This window comes from Phacochoerus africanus, chromosome 1, assembly GCF_016906955.1.
Source record: "Phacochoerus africanus isolate WHEZ1 chromosome 1, ROS_Pafr_v1, whole genome shotgun sequence".
Taxonomy (NCBI): Eukaryota; Metazoa; Chordata; class Mammalia; order Artiodactyla; family Suidae; genus Phacochoerus; species Phacochoerus africanus.
In genome coordinates this window covers 169,535,398-169,551,162 of record NC_062544.1, presented here as the reverse complement: position 1 = coordinate 169,551,162, position 15,765 = coordinate 169,535,398, and the positions used below count along the sequence as shown (strand labels likewise).

Sequence of the window (15,765 nt, the reverse complement as noted above, 5' to 3'; positions counted from 1 at the left end):
CCATCATGGTCTATCCCATGAGATCGGATATAGTTCCCTGTGCTACACGGTAGGACCTTGATGCTTATCCATTCTAATAGTTTGCATATACTAACCCCAAACTCCCAGTTCTTCCCTTTCCCTCCCTGAGGCTGCACCTTGGCAATCACAAGTCTGTTCTCTATGAGTTTGTTTCTCCTTTGTAAATAGGTTCCTTTATGTCATATTTTAGATTCCATACATAAGTGATATCATATGGTATTTGTCTTTCTCTTTCTGACTTACTTCACTTAGTATGAGAATCTCTAGTTGCATCCATGTTGCTGCAACTGGCATTATTTCATTCTTCTTTATGGCCGAGTAATATTTCATTGTATATATATACCACATCTTAATCCATTCATCTGTTCATGGACATTTAGGTTGTTCCTACGTCTTGTCTATTATAAATAGTACTGCTATGAACATAGGGTACATGTACCTTTCTGAATTATAGTTTTATCCAGATATATTCGCAGGAGTAGGATTACTGGATCATATGATAACTTTAGTTTTAATTTTCTGAGGAACCTCCATACTGTTTTCCATAGTGGTTGCACCAACTTACATTCACACCAAAAGTGAAGGAGGGTTCCCTTTTCTCCACACCCTCCCCAGACTTTGCTATTTATAGATTATTAATGATGGCCTTTCTGACAGGTGTGACAAGTTACCTCATTGCATTTCTGATTTGCATTTCTCCAATAATTAGTGATGCTGAACATCTTTTCATGTACCTACTGGCCAACTGTATATCTTCTTTGGAGAAATGTCTATTTTGGTCTTCTGCCCATTTTGGGGGTGGGTTGTTTATTTTTTTGTTGTTGAGTTGTGTGAGTTGTTTGTATATTTTGGAGGTTAAGTCCTTGTCAGTTGCATTGTTTGCAAATATTTTCTCCCATTCTGCAAGTTGTTTTCCTTTTTTTTATGGTTTCCTTTGCTGTGCAAAAGCTTGTAAGTTAAAGTCCTATTTGTTTATTTTTGTTTTTATTTCTATTGCTTTGAGAGACTGACTTAAGAAAACACTGGTACGATTTATATCAGAGAATGCTTTGCCTATGTTTTCTTCTACGAGTTTTATGTTGTCATGTCTTACGTTTAAGTCTTTAAGCCATTTTGAGTTTATTTCTGTGCATGGTGTGAGGGTATGTTCTAATTTAATTGATTTACATGCAGCTGACCAATTTTTGCAGCATAATTTGCTGAAAAGACTATCTTTTTCCCACTTTATATTCTTGCCTCATCTGTCAAAGATTAACTTACCATCGGTGTGTATGTTTATTTATGGGCTCTCTGTTCTGTTCCATTCATTGTGTATCTGTTTTTATACCAATACCACACTGTTTTGATTACTGTAGCTTTCTTTTTTCCCCTCAGGACTGCTTTGGCAATTCTGGGTCTTGTATGATCCTATATAAATTTTTGGATTATTTTGGTTCTGTGAAAAATAGCATGGGTAATTGGATAGGGATTGTATTAAATATGTAAATTGCTTTGGGTAGTATTGCCATTTTAACAATATTAATTCTTCCAATCCAAGATCATGGGATATCTTTTCATTCCTTTGAATCCTCTTTAATTTTCCTTATTTATGTTTTATAGTTCTCAGTGTATAAGTCTTTCACCTCCTTGGTTTGCTCTATGCCTAGGTATTTTATTTTTGGTGCAATTTTAAAAGGTATTTTTTTATATTCCTTTTCTAATATTTCATTGTTAGTGTATGGAAATGCAACTGATTTCTGAATGTTAATATTTTATCCTGTTACTTTTCTGAATTCCTTTATCAGCTAAAGTAGTTTTTGTGTGGAGTCCTTAGAGTTTTCTATATATAGTATCATGTCATCTGCTTCCAGTGACAATTTTACCTCTTCCCTTCCAATTTAGATACGCTTTATTTCTTTTTCTTTCTTTCTTTTTTTTTTTTTTCCTAGGGCTGCACCCATGGCATATGGAGGTTTCCAGGCTAGGGGTCTAATTGGAGATGTAGCTACCGGCCTACACAAGAGCCACAGCAATGTGGGATATCTAAGCCATGTCTGCGACCTACAACACAGCTCACGGAAACTCTGGATCCTTAACCCACTGAGCAAGGCCAGGGATTGAACCCACAACCTCATGGTTCCTAGTCAGATTTGTGAACCACTGAGCCATGACAGGAACTCCTATTTCTTTTTCTTGTATGACTGCTGTGGCTAGGGTTTCTAATATTAATTTGAATGTAAGTGGTAAAAGTGGGCAATCCTGTCTTGTTCCAGATTTAAGCAGAAAGGCTTTCTTTTCAGCTTTTCTCCATTGAGTATTATATTGGCTGTGGGTCTGTCTATTAAATGGCTTTTAATATATTGAGGTATGTTCCCTTTATATCCACTTTGGTAAGAGTTTTTATTATGAAGTGATGTTGAATTTTGTCAAATGCTTCCTCTGCATCTACTGAGATGATAATGTGGTTTTTAACTTTTCTTTTGTTAATGTGGCGTATGACATTGATTTGAGTATGTTGAACCATCCTTGTGAACTTGGGATGAATCCCACTTAGTTGTGGCAGTATGATCTTTTTTATGTGTTGTTAGATTCAGTTTGCTAGAATTTTATTAAGAATTTATGCATCTGGAGTTCCTGTTGTGGCTCAGTGGTTAACAAATCCAACTAGGAACCATGAGATTGCAGGTTCGATCCCTGGCCTTGCTCAGTGGGTTAAGGATCTGACATTGCCGTGAGCTGTGGTGTAAGTCACAGACGCGGCTTGGATCCTGCGTTGCTGTGGCTCTGGTGTAGGCTGGTGGCTACAGCTCCAATTTGACCCCTAGCCTGGGAACCTCCATATGCCGTGGGAGCGGCTCAAGAAAAGGCAAAAAGACAAAAAAAAAAAAATTTATGCATCTAAATCAAAACTACAATGAGGTACCACCTCACACCAGTCAGTATGGCCATCATTAATAAGTCTACAAATAACAAATACTGGGGAGGGTGTGGAGAAAAGTGTACCCTCCTTCACTGCTGGTTGAAATGTAAATTGGTACAACCTCTATGGAAAACATTATGGAGGTATCTTAGAAAACAAAATGTAGAACTACCATATGATCTAGCAGTCCCACTCCTGGACATATATCCAGACAAAACATTCATTCAAAAAGATATGTGGACCCCTATGTTCACTGCAGCACTATTCATGATAGCCCAGACATGGAAAAGATGAGATGAATGGATGTGGTACATATATACAATGGAGTACTACTCAGCCATAAAAAGAACAAAATAAGGCCACCTGCAGAAACATGGATGCAACTAGAAATTCTCATACTAAGTGAAGTTAAGTCCAAAAGAAAAAGACAAACACCATGTGATATCATTTATAGGTGGAATCTAAAATGTGGCACAAATGAACCTATCTACAGAACAGAAACAAACTCACAGACATGAAGAACAGACTTGTGGTTGCCAAGGGCGACAGAGTAGGGTGGATTGGGAGTTTGGGGTTAGCAGATGCAAAATATTACATTTAGGATGGATAAGCAATGAGTTCCTGCTGTATAGCACAGAGAACTATATCCAATCTCTTATGATAGAACATGATGGAAGAGAATATGAGAAAAAGATGGAACGACTGGTCACTTTACTGTTCAGCAGAAACTGACACAACATTGAAAATCAACTATAATAAAAAAATCTTAAATCAACTCTAATAAAAAATTTAATAAAAGAATTTTTGCTTCTACAGTCATCAAAGATATTGGCCTATAATGTTCCTTTTTGGTGGTTATCTTTGCCTAGTTTTGATAATAGGGTGATGATGGCTTCACAGAATGTCTATGGGAATACTGTCCTCTTCACTCTTTTGGAAAGGCTTGAGAAAGATCAGGAGAAGTTCTTTGTATGTTTGGCAGAATTCACCTGTGGAGCCATCTTGTCCTGGTCTTCTGTTTGTAGGGAGGGTTTTTGCTTTTTTATTTGTTTGTTTGTTTTTTAACAGATTCTATTTCATTTCTAGTAAATGGTCTGTTCAAATTATCTATTACTTTTTGATTCAATTTTCGTGGGTTGTATGTTTCTAGAAAGTTGTCCATTTCTTCTAGGTTGTCAAATTTGTTGGCATATAATTGTTCATAGTGTTCTCATGGATTTTTTGTATTCCTGCACTATCGATTGAGCTTTTTTTTCATTTCTTATATTGTTTATTTGGATTCTCTCTCTTTTCTTTGGTGGTGAGCCTGGCCAGAGGTCTGTCAATTTTTTTTTTTACCCTTTCAAAGAACCAGCTCTTGGTTTTATTGATTTTTTTCAATTGTTGTTGTTGTTTTACTCTCTATTTCCTCTCTGATCTTCATTATTTCCTTCCTTCTGCTGACTTTAGGTTTTGTTTGTTCTTCTTTTTCTAATTCTTTTAAACAGTAGGTTAGGTTGTTCTGAATGTTTCTTTAATGCTAACTCACTGTTACCCTCTGTGAGCAGGGGAAAGATCCTCCTTTCTCAAAATTACCTTCTTACCCATTCTACTCCACCAACATGAAAAGTCCTATCCACTGGACAGTCCTTTCATAGACAGAGCAGTTCTGATTTTAAGAAGGTTCTTGATAAGTCTATTTCTGGTAGAAACTGAAATCTCAGAGGGCCCTAAATGTGGGTAGAACTGCTCTCGATGCTCAAAGGCAAGGAGTTCTTTGAGTGCCAGTAAGATGGGGGGGAGGGTGGGGCAGGTGGGGAGGGTCCAGAGGTGAGCAGGACTGCAGAAGGTCCTGCTCCAAAGGATCCACAGTGAGATGGACCCTCCCAACAGTTACCTGAATTCCAGTAACAAAATAAATCGCAAAATGTACAATGTGAGAGGTGTCTTGGAAAAACATGATTAGTGCTGAGGTGATGAGGGGAAGACCAGAGGAGCTCAGAAGGATTCACGAATGTGACAGCAGAGAGATGCATGAGAGACGAAGCAAGGATGATGCTGGTGCTTACAGCCATAAGCGGAGGCCCCAGATGTCATGGGTTAGGCTACAGTCAACCCAATTTCTGTATAGTAAGGAACAGGGACTCATTTTTTAGGTGTTGAGGTATTACTTCAATCTAAGTGCCACCCACCTGACAGATCTATGGGAATGAACAGAGGTGGGAGGAGTATAAGTTTTAGAGCAAGGATGCTTTATGAGAAGAGCAGGCCTGGTGAGCCACTGAATGAGGAAGGTTTTGCCCAGCCCCAGGGCCCTTTGAGGGTGGGGAGAAAGGCAGCTGCTGAGTAGGAAACATGGATCTCAGACTGAAAAGCGGGAAGAAGCAAAGACAGACTCAGCAGTCTTGCAAATGGGAGCTGCCCACAAGGATGTTCCTGGAAATCACCTAAGGCTGCCCTGGGCTCCACGTAAAGGGCAGTCTAATATTAGGCCTAACACTGGTGGCCACATACAAAAGTTTGTGAGTTACAGAGTTAAAATTATATAACTCTGTTCTTATGGTACAAACAGAACAGTGTTCATTTACACAACAAAGTAGTCTGAACAGCTTGCTCTGTTAGCATCCATAATAAAACACTTTGAGAGTTCTCTTGTGGCACAGTGGGTTAAGGATCTGTAGTTGTTATTGCAGTGGCTTGGGTCACTGCTGTGGCGATAGTTTGATCCCCAGCCCAGGAACTTCCACATGCCATGGGTGTGGGCAAAAAAAAAAAAAAAAAAAAAAAAAAAAAAGAAAGAAAGAAAGAAAGAAAGATTTTGTTTGCAAACAGAGATGAGCAAAAGGTTTGTTTTTCTATCTAGAGTTTCAATTAATCTAGATATGATTTCATGTAATTATTTTTGTCACAATCACGTTCCCTGAGAAACATTTTTTTTAAAAAATCGTTTTCTATCAATTTACTCTTCAGTCATTTATGAAAAATCCCAAATAACCATGTCAAAATGAAGTAAGAGTAGAGGTCATAAGGAAAAGGGCAAATCACTTCTTGCTTAAAGGAATAATTTAGCCTAAATGCAAACTGGGGTGTGTGTGTTTCTCATGAAAGGGAAACCCAGGATATTTTCTTTCTTTCTTTCTTTCTTTTTTTTTTTTTTTGTCTTTTTGCCTTTTCTAGGGCCACTCCAGTGGCATATGGAGGTTCCCAGGCTAGGGGTCGAATCGGAGCTGTAGCCGCCAGCCTACACCAGAGCCACAGCAACTCAGGATCCAAGCCGTGTCTGCAACCTACACCACAGGTCATGGCAACGCCGGATCCCCAACCCACTGAGCAAGGCCAGGGATCGAACCCGAAACCTCATGGTTCCTAGTTGGATTCATTAGCCACTGCGCCACGACGGGAACTCCAGATATTTTCTGATGGCATCTCTCTCTCTCACCAAAGGCAACAAACAAAATAGTCAGAAGTTACATTCCTCTGAGTAAAAGCAAAACAGCCGATGAACGAGAACGGGAAATGCTGAGGCCAAGAAGATCAAGTTCAACTGACCTCCACTCACAGTGAGGATAACCAGAAGATTCACTGACTCACTGCCTGATTTATCCTCCAAACTTTACCAGCCAGGGAGGAAAAAAAAAAGTTGGGTACATATCACAATTGTCTCTAAATTACTGAGAGCCATTCATTCTGACCCACTAATGGGGATTTGTCTCAGCTTGCATACAAGTCTTAAAATAAGCATTCTAATTTTAACTTGATAGAATCTCAAAAGAGACTTCCAGATCACAAGACATAGTTTGAACTGGAGCCAGCAATAATACTGCTTATGTTAGCCGTTAAAATAATCCCTGTGACCCGGTGTTACCAAAAGATCAGATAGAATTTTCATGACTAGTTTAGCAGTTGAGAAATGTAGCCAGCAACGTGTGCATGAGATGACAGAACCGGTCAGAGCAGAAAACAAACTCATCCATGACAGTGCACACAGGAGCACTTTTGGTTCTCACGAAGCTCTTTGCGTGCAATACTTGATCTGGTACCAAGAAAGAGAAACTCAGCATTTCTGATGAGACCCTTCCCTGGGAGATGTGGCAGCCGTGCCAACCATCCTCCACCCATTTCAGTGACTCATGTTCTCTGGTCTGTGGCCACTCACTTGCGTACCTTTTCAGGCTCCCTCTTTTACACAAACCTTCTCCCACAGCCAATCAATCTTCTCTCACTAAAAATTTCCTCCTCTTACCTACTCAGAGTCTAAATCAAGTGCCATAAACCTAAGTGCTCAGGGGGTGGGCTGGTCACACAGAGATGAAGGGGAGGGCAGGCGTCCATGGGACAAATGCAGGTCCCATCACCAGAAGAGAGCTCCTACCCAGCAGCAAGGAACTGCAGCCACCAGGGACCCACTCGACTCTTCCCTACCTTTCAAGCTAAATAACCCTCCCAATCATGGGCCGGGAGTCAGAACATCAATACTCAAATCCAGACTTTAGCAACCTCAACTTGGACCTAGTCAACTATGCCACCTATTAGTTTGGCCTCTCTTCTCAAAGTAACAGGCCCAGCACCAGGATGTCAGGCCACTAGGGAGACTTTACTGGGGATAGTGTGTCCTTCAGTCTCCCCTGGCTGATTGCTTGCTCATTCGTTCATTCATTCATCCAAAAAATAAAAATAAAAAAAATACAACCACCTACCTGCATCTGTGCTTACACAACCATCCTACCTCTTCTCTGAAGCCAACCTCTCCACTTGTACACAGGGACGCATCCTGTCACTCTGCCAGTCTCCCTCCAGGTTTCTGCATTATTAGTGCTCACTCACCCTCTCTGATATTTCCATTAGCATACAAACATGCTATAACTTTTCCTATCTTTAAAAACCACCACCACCACCACCACCACTGCCCTCTCTTGATCCTACACCCCCATCCAACTACCAATACACTTCTCTTTTCCCTTTTAAAGAACATGCTTCAGAAGAGTTCCAATTCTCCATTTTCTTAGATCCAAGGCAATTAGGCTTTCTCCTCCAACACTTCATCATAGGTGACCCTTCTAAAGCTCCCGGTGACCTCCAAGCTCTAGGTCTCAGCTGTCCTCTGACCACAGGATCTGACACCGATGGATCACTCCCCCTAGCTGAAGTGGTTTCTTTGCTTGGCTTGTGCAACACCTCACTTTGCTGGGTTTCCTGCTGCCTTGCTGTTCTCAGTCTCTTGTTCCTGTTGCTCCACATTTTCCCGTCTCAGGGCTCAGTCTCTTCCATCAGAATCACTCTTTGGGTTAAATTATCTTTTTTTTTTTTGGTCTTTTTAGGGCTGCACCCACGGCATATGTAAGTTCTCAGGCTAGGGGTCAAATCAGAGCTGCCGGCCTATGCCACAACCACAGCAACATTGGATCCAAGCCGTGTCTGTGACCTAACCATAGTTCATAGCAATGCCAGATCCTTAACCCACTGAGTGAGGTCAGGGATCAAACCCTCATCCTCATGGATACTAGTCGGGTTCTTAACCCGCTGAGCCACAAGAGGAACTCCTGGGTTATATCATCTTGTCTCACAGCTATAAAAATCATTTATATGCTGACACTCCCATAGCTATCTCACCCAACCTCTCTCCTGAACTCCCAACTCTTGCAGCTATTTATATCTTCCACATTTTCACTAGGATGTTTAATACACATCTCAAATGTAATACACTCAGTACATCTCTGATCAGTCCCTGCCCCCGTGAACCTGGTTAGCTCACAATCCTCCCCATCTCAGGAAAATGGCAGCTCCTTTATTTCAGCTGCTTAGGCCCCATAGTTGTAACAATCATCTTTGACATTTTTCTCCCACATCCCATCAAACATCTGATTTTTCAAAAGAGCTTGGAAGTCTACATTTCATGTGAAGTTCCCTAATTTTTAAGCACTGACAACTGAGAGAATAAAGAAAACTGTGAGGAAGACAAAATACATCTTGTGACAAATAACAGTCTGCAGCCCACCAGCTCGTGACCTTGGAGGAGGGTGCAGCTTTCACTTAATCCACAGGCATCCCCTCCTGTGAGCTCTCTCTCCTACTGAGGTGGCATTCCTCACCCAGGCTTCTGCCCATGATGTCACTCCTTGTGCCCTCTGTGCCTATTGCCACAGTAGCCTCTGAAGGCTGGGGTGGGTCTGGCATGGAAGCTTTCCCCCTCCATGGAGAAAAGTCATGAGGATCCAGAAGGGCAGCAGGAAAGGCAGCAGCAGTTAAGCTCTTAGGCCAGATCATCGGATAGAGATAAATGCTGAGAGGTGAAGTTGGAGTGACACAATGGCCATGCTGAGGAACAAGGCACCTGGTGCCCTACAGCATCATTAACACTCAGAAAGGCTGCAATTGCAACTTGACTCTCCTTCAACACTCAAGCCATGGGCTGTGCCACAGGCTGCACAGGAAGCTCTGCACACATAAGCATCTGCCAGGTAGGTGGAACTACTGCCTACTCTTTCATCTTTGTGGTCTTTGGTGAGCAGAATGAGAAGTGGCTTCTCTGTGCCCCAGACCTGCCCACTGAATGAACGGGCGAGTGGACCAACAAGTGGCTGAAAAACAAGAGCAACACAAACTACAACTCCTTGGGGTTTTAAGCAAAAACGTAGGAGTGTGGAAAGGAATGAACACAGCAAGACTATTGCTTCAATGACAACGGTCCGGGGAGAGCTACAGCTGAGGGCAGCTCAGAGATCAAGGAAAAACAACAATCAATCAGAAACACACAGGAACAACAGAAATTAGGACTCTGAAGGGTCAATTTCACTTTTGGAAAACATTGATTTTTTTTTTGTCTTTTTTTTTTTTTTTTTTTTTTTGCTATTTCTTTGGGCCGCTCCCACGGCATATGGAGGTTCCCCGGCTAGGGGTCGAATCGGAGCTGTAGCCACCAGCCTACGCCAGAGCCACAGCAACACAGGATCCGAGCCGCGTCTGCAACCTACACCACAGCTCACGGCAACGCCGGATCCTTAACCCACTGAGCAAGGGCAGGGACCGAACCCGCAACCTCATGGTTCCTAGTCAGATTTGTTAACCACTGCGCCACGACGGGAACTCCGGAAAATATTGATTTTAAAGAGGTTTGATAAGTTCTTAGTGAATAAGCCACATTTCTAGAAAAGAAATAATGCCTATGAGAAAACACCCTCAGAAAAGTTTAAAGCAGTAAACAAATGAAAAAAAAATGTTTTGGGTTTCTAGATCTAGCTTCTGAGATTAGACCAGGTCAGGTCTCAGATCATATCTAAACTCAAGTAAAAGGATAAGTTAAAATATTTATTGGGAAATTATTTGGTAAATCAAGCTCTGAAGTCTGTCAATTTGACCCATTAGATTGTATGGCAGTTTGAAGCAACAACAGAGACTTTTTTATCTTTGCTTTGGGCCCATTTCATATAGCACAATATAACAGAAACAGCTTTAAGTCAGTGGATTTAATAGAGAACTAAAATGGAACTAAAGGGCTGATTTTAAAAAGGCTAGTGAGACTTTGCCTAGCACTATGCGCAAGCCACATTCTATGCTATACGGTTAGAATAGGCCCTCTGGATGGAGAAAACATAAAGAAATGAATACTAAGAGCCTGCTATTTCCCAAACATTATCCTAGGCTCTTTCAGAAATATTATTTCATACAAAATGCACTTATAAATTTGTTTCTCAATGCATACATTACAAATTAACTTAAAAGAAGCTACTAAGCCAAGGATTTTAGTTCTCCAATTATGCTGTGTTAAACAGTATCTTTTATTACAGAAAATATTACTAATTTTGTTTTTCAGAAACTAAGTATCAAAAGTGGTAAAACTAAAGATATGGAGACAACCTATGTGTCTGTCAGTGGAAGAATGAATAAAGAAACATAATTCCATTATATACAGTGTAATATATATCTCAAAGTTCTAGATATCTAATGTTCTAATGTACAGGATGGTGACTACAGTAGTAATAATACATTGCATACATGAAATTTGCTACAAAAAAGAAAGTGGTAAAACCAGTAAGTGTGTTTCCTTTGTGTTTCATTCTATCCAAATGATATGCAGAGAAAAGCATTAGCTATGCTACCTTCATGGCTCAAATTCTGTTACTTTTGATTCATGCTAGGTCATCCCTTAGCTGAAAAAACATCACATAATAGCAAAAGGCTATACTGGTCTAAGATGTCCAAGTACTAAGATCCTGGGGCATCTAAATACTGCCTTGGTGATCTCATGGCACATGGTTGCTAGAAGCTGGTGAGACAAATTATCAACCCTTCTTCCACCAACCCTCTAAACTACTCTGTGGCCATTCTACCTGCTACCACCTGTGTGGCCCTTAGGGAAGGCCAACACACCACAGAGCCATTTGGTCCTGGAGGCCACCAAGGTTAGCCTGAGCCCAATAGTGGGGCTTGATTGGGTGGCGATGGTGGCCCAAATGCTCATGACCATCCACTTCAGCTTGAAAGATTTGGGCCACAATTTTATATTGAAACAAAAAAGAAATGTGAACTGCCTTTTCACCTCTTCCCGATTGTAAGAAAAATGTCTGTGGAGATGGATTATCTGCAAGAAAAACAAAAGCTTTCTCTGGCAAAGAGAAGGGGAAAATGAGTTCTGGATCTGGTTTCCACTTTCCTAAATAGGCGGCAATGGGGTGAGGCAAGGCAGTGCTTTGAGGCATCTCATCACCGAAATGTAGGACTGACACCCCTGAGGGTAAGCTACACAGAGGGAGCCTTACCTCCTGTTAGGCCCCACGCCAGCTGACGTCCAGCTAAATGGATGAGGTTGCCGCCAGCTTCCCCAGTGCATCATCTACTCTACGGTTACAGCAATACACCAAGCAGATTTCCAAAATTAGCACTCATTTGTTGATCCAGAAAGAAGAAACCATCCTAACCATTTTGATAATTTAGATCCCAAACCGTTTTTCTGGGCTATTCATTCAAAAGATATAAAAACAACTGGGTTCCTGGGAGAGGGGGCTGAGGCTCAAGCAAATAAGTATATCTCCTGCCCAGCCCAACCCCCAAATCACTTAACTCTGCACCACCTGCTTCTTGTTCTTTATCAAAATAAAATAAATGCAAATCAGGTTATCACTGAAAGGGACAGTGTGTTTCACCTTATATAGTAAGGTGAGACTCAGAGGGAGTCTGAATGAACCAAAGGGGAGAAGGGGCCATGTTACATGAAAAACATGAATGTGAGTCTTTAAACTCTAGATGGACTGTTTGGGAACTAAGGCCAACAGGAAAGATGCCAGAGTAACATCTCCTCAACGTATCCATCTCAGAACCCATGTTCTCTACACATGAACTGCTGCAGAACTGCTCACATTCACTAATGATTCTTTCTCCTTTGCACACTCATATTTTTGTTTGCTTAGTTGAATCTGGTCAATGAAATTAAGTCACTGCCCTCTTACAGACCAATACAGTTCTAGAGAGTCAAGCTACCATGGTTGGTAGGAACACTGCTCAAACTGGCAGGGGTGGTTATGATGCGATGAGGATTATAAGGAATCAGACCCACAGAGAATATTATACTGACTGAAGTAAGTCAGATGGAGAAAGACAAATACTGTATGATACCACTCATATGTGGAATCTAAAAAATAATACAAATGAATCTATATTCAAAACAGAAATAAACTCACAGACACAGAAAACAAATTTGTGGTTACCAAAGGAGAAAGGGAGTAGGGAGGGATAAGTTAGGAGTATGGACTTAATGTACAAACTACTACACACACAAAAAAGATAAGCCACAAGGATACACTGTGTAGCACAGGGAATTAAAATCAATATTGTATAATAATGAACATTGGAATATAATCTGAAACAAAATAAATGAATTACTTTACTGTACACCTAAAACTGGAAAAGAAAAAAGAAAAGAAAAAAAAAGAAAGGAAAAAAAAAAAAAGAATCAGGGCCATACACTTCCAAGCAAGACAGGCTTGTACTTTACAAGGCCAAAGATCAGTGGCAAAAATAATGCTTCTCCTATTCCATCCCTTGATAGTGAATCTTGTTCTGTTTTGCTTTACTCAGACCACAGTTGGTATGTTTGAGAATTTGCCTGTTTTGTTTCTAGAAAGGGAAGTGAATCAAGAGGCTGTAATATATCAGAGACATATGCCAAGAGAACAGGGAGGAAAGAACACAAGATTCTTGTAATCTTTATCTGGGAGATGTTGACAGAGTATGCCCAGAAAAGGACAGAAAAGGAAACATTTCTGCCACAAAAAGGCAGACACGCACCCTTACCAGTGGAGCAAGACTTATAGAGAGACTTTGGATAAAGAAATATGAGGAGTGAAAGGCCCTTTGTTTCCTGCTCACTCAGGAGTACCTGTGCCGGATGGAGACTGGAGAGCCCAGCCCCACTCAGTTGAAGAGCTTCGCTGCTCACGGCTGTGTCTCAGGATCAATCTGACAGCTTGGCCTCCACTCAAGAAACCTGAATCATCTTTCTTGGTTTTGCACAAATGAGTCAGAGGCAAAGGATAGGGCCCAGGCCTTCACAGTGAGACAAGCATTGTAACTAGGCTGTATTCCTCACTGAATCAGAATGCCCCAGAACAGTGAGAAATAAGCATGTTGCCAAAAACAACAATCATCCACCAAGCACTTTATGTGTATGAACTCTCTTCATTCTGACAGCCCAGCGAGGGAGGTATTGCTTCCCTCTCACTTGGCATATGCTGGACCTGCGGCCCAGAGCCTTCACTGCCCAGTGGGGAAAGGGCAGAAGAGGCCGCACTGGCCTCTTTGGCTGGGAGACTGCTCGTACTGCCAGACCACCTCCCAAACAGAGAGGACTCGGCACCTCACGTTCACTAAGTGTGAAGGGTAGGCCAGGCCCTCTTCCTACCTCTTCACATGACTGCCTCCCTTCATGCTCACAGGGACCTTTGCAGGGCACTGAGGCAGAGAGACCTTCAGAAACAAGCCCAACTTCTACTGAACTACAAGTTCAGTAACTAGTAAGCACCCAGGAAGTGGCTTTTCCAGGATGTGAACAGAGGTAGTCTAGTTCCACAGGCCCTGCTCTTGACCATGACACCACATTGCTACCAGCATCTTGCTTAATTAATCCTCACCAATACCATGGAGGGAGCAGTTAACACCCTCATTTTGGAAAATTGAAGCTCAGCAGCTAGGATGAGGCAGAAGTTGGGTTTGTGCTCAATCAGTGCTCTTGACTGTGACACAGAGATGACTCATCAGAGGGCCAGGCACAGCAAGAACCAATGGGAACCTTTTCCCATAAGCAGCTAAGTGCCCTCCGGGTTATTCCAAACACAAAGTAATGGGTAACATTAAGGCCTTTACTCATTACAGCCACGTTTCCCACAAAAGACTTCCCTCAAAGTCTCCCTCAAAATGACAATGAGGCACCCCCAAAATCTTAAACCCCACTCTCCTGCCCTTACCATTCCCCACAAGAGTTAAACCATTTGCACTTACGCTTTAAATGCTGGGAGGTAGGAGTATATAGAAACACTGCTTAGGTTATAAATAAATGGCAGGTGTTTTCTGATATCTGTTGTTGCCCAGCTGCTAAAAAATGTGTTCAGTAAACCCTGGTCCCCACCTGAAAGAAAAAAAAAAATCACAGTCAGATTTCAAGGACAGGTCAATAATTCAATAGGAATACATAATTGATCTTTTACAAATTGATACTAATTTCATTTTTAAAATAAGAAACTGCATGTTAAAGACATTTTAGGGGATGGCCATTTCCCTGAGTTAATTCATTAACTCAACAAATATTTATTGAGAAGCTACTGTGTGCTCCTCAATAAATGTGCACCAGGTGCTGGAGTGTCAATGATAGACAGAGATATAGTCATCATCTTTATGATGGTCTGGGTGAGGTGGAGGTGGAGCTCAAGCTATCAGCAAATCAAGAGTCAATAACACCATCATGAATGGGGTGCTATGAGGCATGTGCAGGTGGCTTGAGACCTGGTCTGATGGGTTGGGGAAGGGTGCCAGGAGGAAGCTGTATTTAAGCTGAGGGGTACATAGGCGATTTGACAAATGCAGGTGGAGAGAAGGGGAGCAGATAGTATTCCAGGTGGAACACACAGCACCAAAGACCTGAGGGGGTGGGCAGAAATGCAGCTTCAGAAAGAAGAGCTGGAAGGTAGTCTGGCTAAGTATACTGAAGAGTGGGGCAGGGGTCGCATGGAACCACGGTAGTCTGCAAAAGGTAGGCACCAACTCGACCATGCCGGACTTGGATTTTGGATTTTATTCCCAGTTAAAGATTTTAGACTTTCTGTTAAGAGCAATGGAACAGAAAAAGAAGTCAAAAGCAGAAGAGAGCAAACTGGGAAAATGGAATTGATTCTGGAGCCCCCAACACTGACATAAGGCTCATGGAGAGAAGGCCACACTGCCCTCCTGCCCTGGCCACACCTCTGGGCAGGTGGAGGTTGGTTCTCACAGGGCCAACATCAGCCACAACCACACAGCACAGTGCTTGCTGAGACCTTGGGGTTCCTGGATTTCACTCCCTCACACTTTCCTTGGAGAGTGAAGACCATGGCCATTCATTCAAAAGCAGTAAAAAGAATAAAAATCTAAATAGCTAAATCACAAGCACATAGGTAACCAGATAGGTCACTAAGCCACCGCAAAACACCTCCCACCATCGGAGTCCATGGGCTTCCTATCTTAGGCTCTTGAGATTTCAGAAAACACACACAGGACCAGATTCTCCCATGCGGCGGAACAGCAGCTTGGGTGTGTGGGTGTGCATATGTGTGCACATGGGCATGGGTGGGGGCGGGTGATAGTCAAGGAGAATCCTGCCCTTTGAAAGTGTGAGGCTGGTA

General features: G+C 41.9%; 1 protein-coding gene across 2 annotated transcripts in view; it reads right to left on the bottom strand.

Annotated features, from left to right (window-relative positions):
• Positions 1-15,765, bottom strand: part of GYG1 (glycogenin 1) — a 38,593-nt gene that overhangs the window by 7,608 nt on the left and 15,220 nt on the right. For both annotated transcript variants that reach the window (XM_047784356.1, XM_047784364.1), the window contains exon 5: positions 14,390-14,516. In XM_047784356.1, coding sequence (XP_047640312.1) covers positions 14,390-14,516 — 127 coding nt within the window. The remainder of the gene's footprint in view (positions 1-14,389; positions 14,517-15,765) is intronic.